This window comes from Amphiprion ocellaris, chromosome 22, assembly GCF_022539595.1.
Source record: "Amphiprion ocellaris isolate individual 3 ecotype Okinawa chromosome 22, ASM2253959v1, whole genome shotgun sequence".
NCBI classification, from domain to species: Eukaryota; Metazoa; Chordata; class Actinopteri; family Pomacentridae; genus Amphiprion; species Amphiprion ocellaris.
Genome location: NC_072787.1, coordinates 3,675,673 through 3,690,715, shown reverse-complemented (window position 1 = coordinate 3,690,715; position 15,043 = coordinate 3,675,673). Strand labels below are relative to the sequence as shown.

Genomic DNA, 15,043 nt, shown 5'->3' with positions numbered 1-15,043 from the left:
GTGCTGAATGCTGTGGTAACATCCATAAACAGGATTCTTGCGTAACTCCCAGGGCCATCTAGATGTTGCAGGATGTAGTGCAGGCCCAGATTGACTGCATCATCAGCCGACCTGTTTGCACAATAAGCAAACTGCATGGGGTCCAGCAGGGGTCCTACTATGGATTTCGGGTGGCTCAACACCAATCTCCCGAAGGACTTCGTGACCACAGATATCAGAGCTATTGGTCTGTAGTCATTTAGTCCTGTGATGGAGGGTTTCTTGGGAAGCGGGATGATTGTGGAACATTTGAATGTTTGCAAACCTCATAGTGTGTTCCTTCTGTTGACCTGTAAACTGATTTCACCAAGTAGTTTTTTAATATCAACAATTTGAAATACTGTGACAACTAAGAAAATTATATGTGAAGGGTTTTTTTTCGAGGTTTTTCATTATTTCTGCAAACTGCTGATAAGCATACAGAAAAGGAAAAAAGAATGAAAATGATCTTCTGATTTTCCACAGGCACCACACACACTCTGAGTCAGCATAGTAATTACAACAGCCCACGCAGTTCTGCTAATACACACAACACCCAAAACACACACAAAGTGTAGCAGTTACACCCACAACTGCACATCATGCAATATGGTGTAAATAGCTAGAAAGACCTATTCCAAGTCCTTTCTTGGCAGTGTGTTGGAGGTGCCAGTCTCCACAGAAAGGTGCTAATTTATGGCAAGCAAAAAGAACAGCTTTTGCCTGTGCAGCTGAATCTGGGCCAGCCACTCATTGTAAAAGACTTCTACTTTATGATGTATGCAGGTGCAGGGTGTTCCTCCTGCACATGAAAACATGCAACCACACACACCAGCACAGACAGGAAGAGAATAATGTATGTGTCTATTAAGACATCTAACGTCTAGTATGCATACAAACAGTCCCACAAACTGACAGCTTTATCTAACAGTACTGAAATGTAACAACTTTTCAATGTCAATTTGTAATTCCTGTTATTTTAAATATTTTTAATATGCAACCCTTGTTTAAAACACAACTATATACACTGATCAGCCACAATACAAAAAATTGGCAGGTGAAGTGTGTGACATTGATTATCCTGTTACAATTAGACGTGTCAAGGAGACGTGATAAGGCATTAAGTGAAAAATCAGTTCTTGAATTTAATGAGCGAGTAAAAGTCAAAATGGGGATGTGTAAAGACCTACATGATTTCAACAAGGTCCAACTTGTGATGGCTAGAAAACTGGGTGAGAGTATCTCCAAAACAGCAGGTCTTGTGGGGTGTTTCTGGAATAAAGCTGCTAGTACCTTCAAAAAATGGCCTGGTATGATTGCACTGGACTCATCTGCAAGTCTTGCGGAGCTCATGCCTTAATGGGTTAAAGCTGTTTTGGAGGCATGAGGGGAACCTACACAGTATTGGGCAGTACTACTACACAGTTTATTAATTTTGTGACTGATTGGTGCATAAGTTTAATTAGTTTAATTAAATTTTAATTAAACTTAAAGGTTTAATTAAAGTTATGACCATAGAAAGTTTTGGATACATTTTTTTTTTAAAAAGATTGACATACTTGAATTTAACAGTGGGTAAAACAGTAAAAGTAACCTTTGTGAAGTGGAGAAATAAAATCATACACTTATCATTCCAAGATTTGTGAACAACAGAATTGATCTTTGGGTGAATTGAAAAAAAAGAAAGAAAAAAGCACAAATTTACAGGACATGAAGATGATAAGAACAAATCTAAAATGTGCTAAGAACAGAGAGAGAACATCAACACTGAGCCACTAATTTATGAGTAGGGTAGTTGAAAAGCAACAATACATGTGACACTGACACCAAGAACTGATACAACGCACTTCAGCCTGGATCTAGTTACATGTGAGACACACTGACACATAGACCTGAGAACAAACAAGACCCTTTCTGCACCCAATTGGACTATAATTTTGGATCCAAATCAGGTCAGATCTAGGTTATTAGAAATCAGATTAATCTGCCGCATTGTGTGAGTTATAAGCTCTGAAAAGCCAGGGCTATGACCCACAATATCCACTGGTATTAGTCGAAGCAGAGGGCTGGTTGATTACATAGGTGCACAGTAATGTGACAGGTATGTGACAAATCAGGGAAGGACACGTACCAACCGATAAGACCTAAGCAAGAAGTGACTGCTTTTAAATATCAATCTCTCCCTCTCTACATGTCAACACAGCAAACTGAGTTTATAAAAATATTTACACTGGAAGGAGTTTTCAGTTTTCCGTGATCTGTGGACAAAAGTCCGAAACACATAGAAAGAGTTATGCTCAAAAAAAAAAAAAAAAAAAACAGTGTACATGTGGACAAGACCTTTGGTAAATGGACAATGACAAAATTGCTCGGTCAGTTACTTCAGTCTGTCATCACTGGGAGATGGCCAAGCAACATGCATGTCCCTCCATTATATTACCTAATTTTTTCATGTTAGGTCTGAATTAAGCAATGTAATTTTTGTATACAGGTTCGTTATGTAGTCTTTGTGCTGGGCTGAACTAACGCTTGTGATTATTTAGTATTAATCATACAAACCCGAGTGTGATACCAAGTTGATTATCCAATCTCTCAATAAAAAGTCACTGCATATATTTTTCAAAATGGAAACTGTTCTTTTGACTCACACAAAAATCTAGGACAACAAAGCCGGAAAGTCCAACCAACTTGAGCCCAAAATGCAGCACTGTACCTGATCCAGAGCCCGAGGTGGTCATGTCATAGATGAGGTCCTTCAGTGTTGTTCCGACAGTGATGAAAGGATGGTCCATTGACGGGTCTTCCTCGTTGGGTACCCGGTGGTGGTGGTGATGGTGAGCCCCAGCACCCCCTGCCCCAAGACCCCTGTGACTGTGGCAAACATAGAATGCCAAAACCAGCAGCAGGCAGAGCACACATACTGGGCCAGCGATAACAGCAGCAAGGGCCACCGGGCCCAGTGGAGGAGTCTTTTCTGTGGGATCTGTAACACACAAAGGAGAAAGTAGATCAACAAATATTAATACATGACCTGTAAATGGACTGTATTATATCTCTAGATAAAATCAGCTCCTAAGCAAACAAATGGTGAAAGATTAAGTGAAGCTGTTAACTGTTGGAAGGGTTAAATTTGAGCATACTGATGGCTGGCAAATGGCAGGCCTAAAGTGTTCGCCATGAGCCAGGAAGCTAACAGGCCAAGTGGTGCGGGGGCACATTCCATCTGCTGGAATGATGGGAGATTTGGCCTGTAGCTGACACAAACACATGCACGCACGCTCACTTTTCTTCTATCTTCGTGAGAACTCTCATCACAATTTACTTCAGTATGTACCCAAACCCCAAACTACACCTAATTCTAACTGTCACCAGGTCTTAGCGCATAAACAGGCCACTGTTGCATAGCCTATAAAGGTAACTGCGGTGTCCCCTGAAAACAGAAGGAATATGTGATGTAGAGAACTAGAATCATCCATGGATAAAGCTGTCCATCAAAATCAAATCAAATCGAGCGTTACTGTCATATCAGATGAGATAACGTTTCTCCAGTATCCTAAGACCAGATCAGCAGTTTAGTATTCTGACTGCTTGTGGAATGAAACCGTTTATCAGTCTAGTGGTGCTTCCTTTGATGCACCAGAAACATTTGCCTGATGGCAGCAGCTCAAAGAGTTTGTGGAGAGGGTGTGAGGAGTCCCTGACAATATTCAGTGTCCTGCTCCTGCAGCAGCTCTGGAAAAGATCTTGAACAGAGGGGAAGGAAACTCTGTCGACCCTCTCAGCTCCCCTGACTATCCTCTGCAGGGCTTTTCTGTCCAACATACTGTAGCCTGAGTACCATGCTGAGATGCAGTATGTCAGGACACTCTCGGCCACACTTCTGTAGAAAGTCCTGAGGATGCTGGTGGGGAGAGAGGCTTGTTTCAGCTTCCTCAGGAAATAGAGTCTCTGCTGGGACTGTTTTAAGATCATTGAGGTGTTCCTATTCCAGCTCAGATCCTGTAAGATCTGCACTCCAAGGAACTTGATGTTCTCCACTCTCTCCATTGTGCAGCCGCTGATGCTAAGGGGAGCATGCTCAGGTCGTGACCTCCAGAAGTCGATGATCATCTCCTTTGTTTTGTCCATGTTGAGCAGCAGGTTGTTCTCTCTGCACCAGCCTTCAAGGTGTTTCACTTCATCCCTGTACACGGATTCCTCTTTCCCCCGAATGAGTTCCACCACTGTGGTGTTGTCAGCAGACTTTATGATCTGGATCCCCTCTTGTGTGGCTGCAGTCGTGTGTTAGCAGTGTAAACAACAGTGGACTGAGCACACAGCCTTGAGGAGATCCAGTACTCAGCGTTATGGTGCTGGAAAAGTTCTTTCCGACATGAACAGACTGGGGTCTCTCTGTCAGAAAGTCCAGAACCTACAGACGTGGCGGTATCCAGGCCAAGTAAGAGGAGTTTCTCCATTAGTCTTTGGGGGATGATGGTATTAAACGCTGAGCTGAAATCAACGTACCGGATTCTGACGTAGGTGTCTTTATGGTCCAGATGAGTGATGACAGAGTGCAAGGTGGGGGATATTGCATCCTCCATGGAGCTTTGATTTTACAATACACATATACTGTTACATAATACGAATTTGCTTGAGTAAGACATTTTGCTGTATAGTTTAACTCTGTGGTATTCATTTGTTTAACATACATTAACAGTCAAAAGTTTGGACAGACCTTTTCATATAACTACTTTCTTTGTTTTCATGTTTATTTACATTGTAGATTCTCACTGAAGGCATCAAAATTATGAATGAACATAAATGGAATTATGTAGTAAACAAGAAGTGTGAAATAAGTCAGATGTTTTATATATGTTTTATATTTTAGATTCTTCAAAATAGCCACCCGTTGCTTTGATTACTGCTTTGCACACTCTTGGCATTCTCTCAATCAGCTTCATGAGGTAGTCACCTGAAATGGTTTTCACTTCACAGGTGTGCCTTGTCAAGGTTCATTTGTGGAATTTCTTGCCTTCATAATGGGGTTAGGGCCATCAGCTGTGTTGTGCAGAAGTCAGGTGGGTACACAGTGGACAGCCCTATTTCAGAACTGCTAGAGTCCATGTTATGGCAAGAATCAATCAGCTAAGTAAAGAGAAATGACAATCTATGATTAGTTTAAGAACTGAAGGTCAGTCAGTCCAGAAAATTGCAAAATCTTTGAATGTATCCACAAGTGCAGTCGCAAAAACCATTAAGCACTACGACGAAACTGGCTCACATGAGGACCACCCCAGGAAAGGAAGACCAAGAGTCTCCTCTGCTGCTGAGGATCTGTTCATCCGAGTCACCTGCCTCAGAAATTGCAAGTTAACAGCACCTCAGTTTAGAATCCAGATAAAAGTCACACAGAGTTCTAGTAGCAGACACATCTCTACATCAACTGTTCAGAAGAGACGGCGCCCATCAGGCCTTTATGGTCAAATAACTTCTAAGAAACCACTATTAAGGAAAAGCAACAAGCAGGAGAGATTTGTTTGGGCCAAGAAACACAAGGAATGGACTTTTCTTGCACTATTTCTTGTATTCACTGCTGTAACACCGAAAATTTCCCCGCTGCGGGATCAATAAAGGTTCAATCTATCTATCTATTAGGCCAGTGGAAATCGATGCGTTGGTCTGATGAGTCTAAATTTGAGATCTTTGACTCCACCCGCCATGTCTTTGCGCAATTCAGAAAAGGTGAATGGAAGGTCTCTACATGCATGGTTCCTATTGTGAAGCATGGAGGAGGAGGTGTGATGGTGTGGGGGTGCTTTGCTGGTGACAATGTTGGGGATTTATTCAATATTGAAGGCACACTGAACCTGCATGGCTACCACAGCATCCAGCAGCGACATGACATCCCATCCGCTTTTTGTTTAGTTGGACCATCATTTATTTTTCAACAGGACACTGACCCCAAACACACCCCCAGGCTGTGGAAGGACTATTTGACTAAGGAGATGATGGAGTGCTGCATCAGATGACCTGGCCTCCACAGTCACCTGACATAAACCCAATGGTTTGGGATGAGATAGACCACAGAGTGAAGGCAAAAGGACCAACAAGTACTCAGCATCTCTGGGAACTCCTTCAAGATTGTTGGAAAACCATTTCAGGTGACTACCTCATGAAGCTGAGTGAGAGAATGCCAAAAGTGTGCATAACAGTAATCAAAGCAAAGGGTGGCTATTTTGAAGAATCTAAAATATTAAACATGTTTCACATGCCTTTGTTTACTACATAATTCCATGTGTGTTCATTCATCGTGTTGATGCCTTCAGTGAGAATCTACAATGTAAATAAACATGAAGATAAAGAAAAACCATTAAATAAGTAGGTGTGTCCAAACTTTTGACTGGTAGTATATATGTGCAGTGACGGGTGTTCCGAGGCCTTGTGGACGAATGAGAAGAACTCTGAGATCAAATTGAAGTGGGAGAGATCTCCTGTCGTTAGTTTGGAGGTCGGGGAATTTGAACCATGGAGCACAGGCAGCTTTGGAGAGAAGCTTGGCTGGAGTCTGGCTGCTGAGGGAATATGGTAGCTGAAGGAGAAATGTTCTCGAATAGATTGTCTGGAAAAACTGCAAACTGTTGTATCAATTAGGGTAATGTCCTTAACATTTCAAAAGTGCAGGTGAGGATGAAACCTACTCCTAATGAAAGTGTGGTCAGCAGCCTCCTCTGTTAACTGGATGTAGGGCTGGAGGTATTATTATGAACACTCAAGCTGTAGCCAAAAGTAAACACAATTTGGTAGGATGAAATGCAGTGCTTAGCTCAAAGTACTGCACAAACAGCAACTGACACACTACTGTACTGCTGTAAATATTATAACTTACTGAGGAATAAAAGTAATATTTTATTTCACCTGCATGCAACGGCTGGCCAAGTAATGTGCCCAATGTGGCCAAGGTGTAAATAAGTCACATTAGACTGGAGGGAAGAGGTTGCTCTAAAATGTCAAACGGTGGACGTGTGGTGATAATCCTGTGTGGAGCTTATGCAATAATTAAATGAATGCAGAAATCAACAGTCAAAACAAGCTTTGTGAAAGGAAATTAGTATATATCACAAAAAAATGTTATGTTCAACATTTGGTGGAGAGATGTTCTGTTGTTCAAAGGCTTACAGTGGTTGGCTATCAGATTTACTATTGATGGTTAAAGACGTGCAAAATTTTTGTCCCTGTAGCTATTAATGAACAGTCACTGGTAATCAGTACAATACCTCTTTAGTTTAAAATAGCCTTTTTTGTGTTTCCTTTTCCCTTTGTCAATTCTGACAAAAGCGCGGAGCAATCTGACACTACCCTGTATGTCCATTCTTCATTTGCCTATTGTCTGATTATACCCAGAGTGTGAGCCACGCATGACTGCAACTCTCATCTGGTTTGTTTGTTGTGTTTCAGTCAGGATTTAGAATGCATCATAGTACAGAGACAGCACTGCGAAAGTCACCAGTCATCTTGTAATAGCCTCAGACCACGGACTAGTTTCTGTACTTGTTCTGCTGGATCTCAGTGCTACATTTAGTTCCTTCCCACCATCGCGGACTCTTTCCTCATAATGACTCCAAAGGCAACTTTAAATTGTTGGGTGCTCTGTAAATTCAAAAGGTCTTTATCTTACTATGTGAAGTGCTATGAGATAACATATGCTGTGAATTGGTACTGTATAAACAAAATTTAATTGAATTATCTTCACATTTTGGGTCCATTTCTGCTGCGCTCTCCTCTCTAGCTCAAGCCTGAAATTGAATTTTGAATTTATATACTCTAGACGGGTGAGATTATTAGCAATGGTCATAGAAATATCTTTCGATTGTGCATTCTATTTGTCACTGACAAGACTATAGGTTGGTGTGTGCGATTAGAGGGAGATCTAAAAAACAAACAATACAAAAGCCACATATATGGCTACATCAATGCTGCCAAGGATCTACTTCAAAGTCAGGCCCAAGACCCTCAAAATAAACACAAGTGTGTCCAACTGTGTATTTACCAGGAAAGACTTCGATGTTGGGTTCTTTGTTGCAGTAGTCCGTGGTACAGCACATCGGGTAAATGCCGCTGTCATGTTTGACGGACGGGGCACAGATGAAAGGCCGATCTCGCGGGATCAGTTCGTTTTCATGTACACACTGGCGTTGCTCAGTGGTCAGCCGGCTACCTGACTTGCGTATGGCGACGAAACAGACGCCATCTGTTGTGCAGTTGGAGTTGGGGCTGCAGCGGTCACAGTAACACTCTAGGGCTGGAGGAATAAGAAGCAGATGATAAAGAGGGTTAGAGTGGAGGCTTGGCTTTCCTGTGCAGATGTCAAAGTAGATACAAACAAAATCCAGCAAAAAGTCAGGAGGTTGGAAGACATTAATTTTGTGCACTTGTGTCTCATTTATAGACAATCAAATTTTTGGCCAAAAACATTAAGTTGAAATCTGTCAAACTGACTCAAGTTTTCAGACATGCATTAGGACCAAAGTTACACAACAGAGTCTGTATTTGTGTGACCGAGTATGATGTGAAACATGGTGAAATGGAAAATATGTACATGCGCCACAATAAGCTTCCACCATGATCAATACAGGCCAGATCTCTAGTGATACAGTCCTCATATATTAGTGGGAAAGAACTCTCACTAGAGGTACGTTGGACTTTACATCACTCCAGTCATATTTTAACACTCACAAACTGACTCATTTTTAAATGCTTGGTGTGTTTCTGGCACTGACAGACACAGATACAGTTGTAGTGCAGCTGGAAAATCTCCTTACTCTACTCCTCTTTTACTTGTTTCTTCTGCTATTCTGAGAAGGGCCTACTGAAAATCTTGTATGCTTTGCACAGAGGCAGAGGAAGAGATATTCTCTGATATCATAGAGACAAAGACATGGACACAGTAGATTTTTACAGCACAGACCAGCTAAAGAACTCCTTTTCTCTGTTATCTGATTCTGGTAGAAACTTTGATTTACATGAAAGAAAATGGTAATTTTGCTGAGCATGTAGACACAAAATTCAAGAGTAAATTTAGCACTTAACACACAGCAAAGTTCTCCTAGCTAAATGCAAAAAAGATTCTATATATTTTTTTCTTTCTGGGGTTTGGCACTTGGAAAGATAGTGAGAAATGTCAGTTAAGTTCAGACTATTTTTCATGTATTTATTCGGCAGATATGAGTACTAAAACAAATTTTAGGGAATATGATTTGAGAATGAGGAATATAGAACAACAGTACCACAAGTAGCTTAGCCAGTGTTAGAATTAGGCTGGAATGGCAATAAATAAGTGCATGACACTCAGTAATGACATATGTCAGTTTATTTGGTCTGATATTACAACTGAAGTGAACAGTGAGCCAAAATGCAATGACTAAACTCAAACTCAAGCTTGTTCTCAATTCCGTTCAGTCAGTGAAGCTGCTCGCATAAGCAGTTCTAAGCATTCCATTAACAGAGACACAGTATCACAGAACAAGGAAAATGACCATTTAAAGACCGGATTACTACTGCATTTTTTTTTTTTTTTTTTAAATTCCAAACATTGTATCTGAGGATGGAACCAACAACTGGTTCATAGTCCACAGTTCAAGCATTGGTTCTATCTCACCCAGCATGGTGTGGAGGATATTTACAAAGTCATAGTTATAATCAACTTTAATCTTGTAAGAATTACTCACTTTATAGCAATGTGTTGCAGGTAACATAAGCCTCCAGAAAAGAAAGCCGCCATCAAACAGGTTTTAATTAGGGTCCAAGCACCGACAGTGCGAAGACCCTACTGGAATGCAGGGAATTATTTTTATTCTACCAACTTTTTAAACGCATTTTTCAGGGCCTAAACATGCTCAAAATCTCGTGAAAATTTCAAAATGCACCAAAAGTGATGAAAATGTTCATATTTTATTGGAACTGTGCATGTGTGTAGCAAAATGGCTCAATAGCGCCACCTGCAATATTTTGAAAATTCAGCCCGAGCCATGTTGGACGTACAGCTATGAAATTTGGTACACATATGCAGTCTGTCAGGGTGAACAAAAAAAGTCCGTGGTGGCCATATCCTAAAACAAACAGGAAGTCCGCTATTTTGCATTAACTGTGGGAAATTTGACAATTTTTCTTCATTTTTGCTCTCTTTCAAGAGCGAACTCCTCGTAGGGGATAACTCCAAAATCACTTAAATTCAGCCAGTACATACAGCAGGCCTTAGTGATCAATAGTTATCAAAATGTTCCTCAGAAGTCAATGGGCGTGGCCGTGGTGGCCTCTAGAAGTTTGATCCTTCGCCATGAAACATCAGGTGTTGTGTAGATGCCCTCAACATGCTCCAATCTGCCTGAAACTCTACATGTATGATCAGAGTCCTGCCCGGATCATATCCATATGATGAAATATATTCACAGTCATAGCGCCACCTGCTGGGTGGAAACAGGAAATTACATTTTTGACACTTTGATGTACTATTTTTAGCATGTTGCCCATATTCACCTGAAATATGGTGACATAAGCCTGAACATGTTGATGATGATTCACAGAGAAAACAGTGACTTGTCATCAAAAGGTGTGTCTGTGACGGTGCGGTGAATTTTGATGTCTCGCCATGACTACTGAAATGTTTATATCTCAGCTAATCCTGACCCTATCTGCCCCAAATGTTACATGCTGAACACCAGGCCCAGTCTGAAGACATCCACACTGAAAAACTTGGAAATAGTCATAGCACCACCTATTGGTAACAGGAAGTTTAGGCATTACATTTTTTACATTACACCATTGCTCCAAATTTTGCCATATCATTCTGGAAACTGGTCAGCTCACTCTTCACCCCTTGACAATGCCACAGTGTAAAGATTTTCATTTTACATACAAGGCTGTTGCCGTGGCAACGTGTTGTTGCCATGACAAACAAAATAAGTTTTGACAGGTTTAGAATTCTCAAAACCTCAACCCACACATATCACAGACGACCCAAGTAAGGACACTGTATGCATCTCAGCAGGGCATGTGCTATAGCGCCCCCTGCAATATTTTTCAAAAACAGCCCCCGCAGCATGTTTAATCTACATTCATGAAATTTGGGAGGCACATAGAGTACATCAGGACACACAGAAAAGCCTCTTGGACCCATACGCTAAACCCAACAGCAAGTTCGTCATTTTGAATTAATTGGACAATTTTTGAGGATTTTTTTCATTTTCAAGAGCAAACTTCTCCTAGGGGGTAACTCAACTCAACTTTGGCCAGTATATATACAACACGACATCATGATCAAAAGTTATCAAAAGGTTCCTCGCAAGCCGAAAAGCGTGGCCATGGCAACCCCTGTAAATTTGATCCTTCGCCATAAAACAGTAAATACTTTTTGACACATTAGGAATGGTCAGAAATTCACCAGAATTGACACACACAATACAAATGACAAAAGGAATGACACTGTATGCATCTCGACATTTCATGTGCTATAGCGCCCCTTGCGGCATTTTTAACAAATAGCCCCCGCAGCACATTTCACAAACATCCACAATATTTGGTAGACGTGTAATACATCAGGGCGGGAAAAAAAAGTCTCTGGTGCCCAAAAGCTAAATCCAACAGGAAGTCTGCCATCTTGCATTAATTCTGCAATTTTAGGTAATTTTGGTCATTTTCAGTGGTTTACTGCTCATAGAGGACAACTCCAAGAGATATCAGATTTGGACAGTCTATGAAACAGATCATAATGAAGATAAATTATCTAAATCATCTGCATCAGTCAAGGGGTGTGGCCATGGCAGCTGACTGAACTTTGATGCTTCGCCATGAAAGAGTGCTGTGTAAATCCCTTGTATATGCTGCAATCTGCCTCAAACTTTTCATTATTAATCACAGTCCTGCCCTGATCCATTTTTGTTGCTTTGTCACTTTTTAAAAAATTTTTTTGTCTCTCGTTGTTTCATGCTGTTTGTTGCCTTTTTTGTCGTTTTGTTTCTCATTTTTATACTTTTCTTGTTTTTATCTTTTTTGTCTGACTTGTCGTTTTGTTTCTCATTTTTGTTGTTTTGCTTCCTTTTTGTCTCGTTTTGACTTATTTTTGTCATTTTGTGTTTTGCTTTGTCGTTTTGTGACTTTTGTCTCGCTTTGTCTTGTTTGTGTCATTTGTGTAATTTTTGTCTTGCTTTTGTCCACTTCTTGTCGCTTTGTAATCAAATTTTTTGTCTCTTGTTTCATGCCATTTGTTTTTTGTCATTTTGTGACTAATTTTTGAAATATTTTGGGTCTCATTTTTGTAATATTTTGTCTTGTTTTTGTTGTTTTTTTGTCTGACTTTTGTCATTTGTAGTTGTCGCTTTGTGTTTCCTTTTTTCTCGCTTGTGTTTTTTGTCTTATTTTTGTCATTTTGTGTTTTGTTTTATTCGTTGTTTTGTGTTTTTGTCGTTTTGTGATTTTTTTTGTCTTGCTTTGTCTCGTTTGTGTCATTTGCCTAATTTTTGTCCATTTTTTGTGGCTTTGTAACTTTTTAATACAATTTTTTGTCTCGTTTCATGTTGTTTGTCGCAGTTTTTGTCATTTTGTTTCTCATTTTTGTCATATTGTGACTCATTTCTGTAATACTTTGTCTTTTTTGTTTTCTTTTGTCTGACTGTTGTCATTTTGATCAAAAAGTAAAACACTATATCATTCAGTTCCAGACACCTGTGACTAAATGTCTTGTGCCTTTGTAGACTCATCTGTGATCTGTAAGTTGTAATGTGTAAATGATAAACTGAGGCATAAACTGAACAGATTTTTCTGAATAAACTTCACATTGTTCATAATGTTTTGCAAAAAGTTAACGCATTAAACATGAACATTGTCAGAATGTACTTTTTTTCGAAAAATTTGGAGTTGTGGTTGTTATTGGGATATTATGCTGGGATTTTACTGGTCTGGCCAACTTGAGATCAAATTGGGCTGAATGTAGCCCCTGAACTAAAATGAGTTTGACACCCCTGGTCTAAGTGATGCAGCTCACAGCCAGCGAGAACAAAATCCCAGATATAGAATGTTTCAGCCATTTCTGAATCAATCAGAATTAGTTACATGTATTGTTACCATGGCTGTTATATTTAGTATGTAAAAAGACGGTAAAGACAAAGGTCAGGGCATCTATACTCACCTCTGAACACGGAAAAACATCAGGTCAGACACAAGCAGAGAAAGGACTGTGCATAATGTAAAGAAGTCTGCTTAGCAATCCCTTAGGCTTCAAACTATTATCAGTGGTGTTATGGAGTGCTATGAATAAACCAGGTCTCAGTCTCTCTCTCTCCACTGTGTCCTTGCCCCCAGCACAGTGCAGACAGTCAGCCGAGAGTCTGGTATCATTATGGAGCTAAGAAACCCATTATGTATGGCTGGGTAGGTTAAAGCAACACAACACACCTCCTAAGATAAGTCCTTTAAATTAGTAACATGGCAGGCAGACTGTCGTAGAAAGGCTCTAAGAGTACGTGACAGACACACACAGATGGTATTAACTGTATGAAAGGTACACCAGTGGAAATCTTCCCTTTGGATCAACATCTTAACAGTGACAATGTAAGGATTTAAACTATAAATGATTAAGTAAATGCCGGTGAAAGTATCCATTACACTAATACAAATATACTACCAGTGTGAGAATGTTACAATGCATTCCAAGTTTTAATGCAACAGTAGGCTTTCTTGCTCATGGAATTCATGGAATTGTCTGGAGGAGAATTCCAGACAGGCAAAGTCAGAACTGAATATATTAAAACAGCAAACAACAGCAATAGTGTGTTTTTGTGAGTGTGCGCACTTGTTTTAGTGTCTTAGAAAGATGGAAAAAGACAGAACAGTAGCCAACAGGAGACAGCTAAATAAAAGCCAGCTGACACTGGTCTCTTCTGACTCAACCTTGGCACAGATAAGTCAGATAAGTCCTGTCTGTCCAACCAACACACAAACACACTACAGTGCATTAGCCAGGTATGTCCCTGATGTCTAGACAAAACAACTGAAATGTTCCATTTGTTCAAATATATAAGGGCAACTGCTGAAGTATGAAATGATGACAATTTGACCCTTTTCAGACATAGGATACGTAACACTGCTGCTTCATCAAGGTCAAGGTTTACTTTGTTGTCTCCTGTGGGAGAAATTTGTCTTAGACAAACACAAAAGCAAGTTGAATCACAACACACAAACAAACACATGCTACTAAAAACACATAAAATATGTGACATATAATAAATATAAAGAAAAAACTACCTAAAATACACACAGTAGGGGGGCAGTAGACTGTAGCAACAATAGTGGGAATGGGACCAGACAGTTGGCAGGCTGTGCAGTCAAAGGAGCTGGTGGCAGGCAGGGATACTGGCAGGACTTTCCACTTCTCGTGGTGAATTATCGCGAGACTACCTTCGCGACCTGAGTTACATGGTTGACAGATGCAAACAAACCCATGCGAAGTGGAGTCATTAAGTTGAGAAAAGTCATTAGGATGTTGCCAAGTTTCAGTTAAACAGAGAAAATCAAACCCATGGTCAGTGAGGAGATCCTGAATGAGATGACCCTTGTTGGTGAGTGAGCGGATGTTAAGAAGACCAAAGTTGACAGCAGTGTTGGCATGTTTGGCGCTATTGCTAGCCGACCCTGGTAGGCGGGCTAGAATGCTACGATCGGCAACCCGGCCGGTGTTTCTGGGAGGACGATGAGTGGTGGACCACAAGGACTGAATAGCTGTGAAGTTGTCAAGGTGAAAATTCCAGCGAGACCCACGGTAAATGTACCGCCAACGAGGAAGGAGAGCGATGTCCGGGTGGAGGTGCAGCATAGACGGCAGAGGTTCTGACAGATGACAGCGGAGCCGGAGGAGCTCAGCTGCCGAGTACTGCAGAAGTCCTGTCACAGGGCGGTGTAAAAGCGCCATAATAAAAGTCCAGACGAATGCAGGCCAATAGCGGATCTTACTGGCCTACACTGACGACCCAGATGGACAGGTGGGATCTCGAAC

General features: G+C 40.7%; 1 protein-coding gene across 1 annotated transcript in view; it reads right to left on the bottom strand.

The window, feature by feature from the left end:
- tgfbr1b (transforming growth factor, beta receptor 1 b) overlaps positions 1-15,043 on the bottom strand; it is a 61,530-nt gene that overhangs the window by 27,111 nt on the left and 19,376 nt on the right. The window contains exons 2-3 of the mRNA XM_023271778.3: positions 8,048-8,299; positions 2,732-3,001 (exon numbers count right to left, since the gene is read on the bottom strand). Of these exons, the coding sequence (XP_023127546.2) occupies positions 2,732-3,001; positions 8,048-8,299 (522 nt within the window). The remainder of the gene's footprint in view (positions 1-2,731; positions 3,002-8,047; positions 8,300-15,043) is intronic.